Source organism: Sinocyclocheilus rhinocerous, unplaced genomic scaffold, assembly GCF_001515625.1.
Source record: "Sinocyclocheilus rhinocerous isolate Xijiao unplaced genomic scaffold, SAMN03320098_v1.1 scaffold493, whole genome shotgun sequence".
NCBI lineage: Eukaryota > Metazoa > Chordata > Actinopteri > Cypriniformes > Cyprinidae > Sinocyclocheilus > Sinocyclocheilus rhinocerous.
In genome coordinates, this window is record NW_015626376.1 from 527,378 (window position 1) to 529,352 (window position 1,975).

A 1,975-nucleotide genomic window follows, 5' to 3' on the forward strand; every position below is an offset into this window, starting at 1 on the left:
TCCTACGACTTATTAATTTGTGGCCACTGTCCATGTTTCATTAATTTGTTCTCTAGAGAACCCATGATTTAACTAAAATGAGTGAACAAATTAAGTTGAATTCTTAATTCATGGCCACAAAATCTTTCATTTCCCTTCCCGCATGTTTACCACAGTAAGAGATGCGAAAACAGTGATTAAAAGTGAATGACAATAGAATAAACCTGCAAAATTAGAGGGTGAGACAGTGAGGATTTGGGAAAAGAAACAATAAATGTTATTAAATTTGTGACGAACCGGCAAAACTTTTTGAGTGGCTTTTGCACATGCTGTCATGCCGGTGACTATATGCCACTGCAATTGATGCATTTTGCGGTATTAAGGTTAACGGTTAATCGATTAATCGATCGTTAGGGCTGTCAAAATGGCTGAAAAATTTAATTCGAATTTTGTACTTATATATGATCAATATTCGAATTATATTCAAATTTAAAAGGCATAATTTCAGTTAGGGGGAAAAAGCTTTTGGCTTCTCTCCTGAGGCCACAAGAGGGCGCATCGAGCAAAATATTACTAATGCACGTTTCTTCAAAGCAATAAAATAACAAGACTATCTTTGTAAAAAGTGCATAATGTTTAAAATAATGTTTATAAACCATATATAATTAATAAAGTTGCTTAAACAATTAGAAAAAAAAACAGCACCATGCATGTATGTATAGTTTAATACAAAGGACCGAAAACCAATCATAAAGAGTACTTTTTCCATTTAAAAACATGAGATGCAGTGGGATGCGGAAAAACCGCCATAAATTCGAGACATGTTTTTTCAAAGTTGAACTTGCATTAATTTTACATGGCTTTCTAAACATGCGGCTCTCTTGTGCGAGACGCGAGTGCAACGCTGATAGATGTCCCTCTAGAAAATGCGATAAATATGCGTTCTGTGTGAACAGCTTGGTTTCAGTTTTGATGCAAACAACATCTCCGCATTGATGTTCTCTTTTTCCGCAATATTTTGAATGAACAACGCAGCAGCGCCGCATCTAGTGGCTTCAACTGGACAGGCTAACAAACACATAATAATGCAACGACACTTACAATGTAATCGCATCTCGTGCGCCACTGATAAGGCAGCCTGATGCACACCTAAAATCAAATGTGGATTTTTATTTTAAATTCGTCGAATATTCGAAATTCAAATTTTTTTTTTTGATAGCCCTATTGATCGTTAATTTAAACGACGATCGATCATGGAAATAATCCAAAATTGACATCCCTACTACACATTGATGAAACTGATCCAATCAGGTAAAAACCATAGACACTGGTCAAAGACTATAGAATACCTAAGACGTGTCACTCGTATAGTTTTGAATGGGGAAAAATGCAACTCTCAATATGGCCGCTCAATCGCAGGAAGCCCCGCCTTCTGAATGAAAGAGCCAATCTCTAATCGGTAAAGTCAGCGCGTCGCTGGTTCAGTGCTTTGCCGCTGGGGGCGATCTCATTGAACTCGCATGATTCATGGGTTCACAGAGATCACTGCCCCCCAGCGGCAAACCATTGACATTTCAAAACGTTTGGAAACAGTTATGACGTAATGAAGCCTCGTTTACTGAAATCACGTGACTTTGGCAGTTTGATACGTGCTCCGAACCACTGTTTCGAAACAAATGATTCACAAAAGTTTCGAAGGAGTTCTGTTCGACTGATCCAGCTCAACATGACGAGCCTCAATCAGCGCTTCACTCTCACTCCGTGTCGTCTGCTTCTCCCACAGACTCCAGAGAACACCCATCAAATTACAGTGTTACGCCGTCGACTCCGGCGCGTCTGCGAGAGAGTGTGTGGGATACATCGTCCTCGATCTGAGATCAGTGCAAGAGATCAAACAGGTCAGATCGTCTGCTTTCTGATATTAACGTGCCAGTGCTCTTCTACACTGCCATTCAAAGTCAAGTCAAGTCAAGTCACCTTTATTTATATAGCGCTT

General features: G+C 39.4%; 1 protein-coding gene across 1 annotated transcript in view; it reads left to right on the forward strand.

Annotated features, from left to right (window-relative positions):
- LOC107712640 (centrosomal protein of 120 kDa-like) overlaps positions 1-1,877 on the forward strand; it is a gene marked incomplete at its 3' end in the record, with an annotated part of 3,648 nt that extends 1,771 nt beyond the window's left edge. Inside the window, exon 3 of the mRNA XM_016517958.1 lies at positions 1,763-1,877. Coding sequence (XP_016373444.1) covers positions 1,763-1,877 — 115 coding nt within the window. The remainder of the gene's footprint in view (positions 1-1,762) is intronic.
- Between the last annotated feature and the right edge of the window lie 98 nt (positions 1,878-1,975).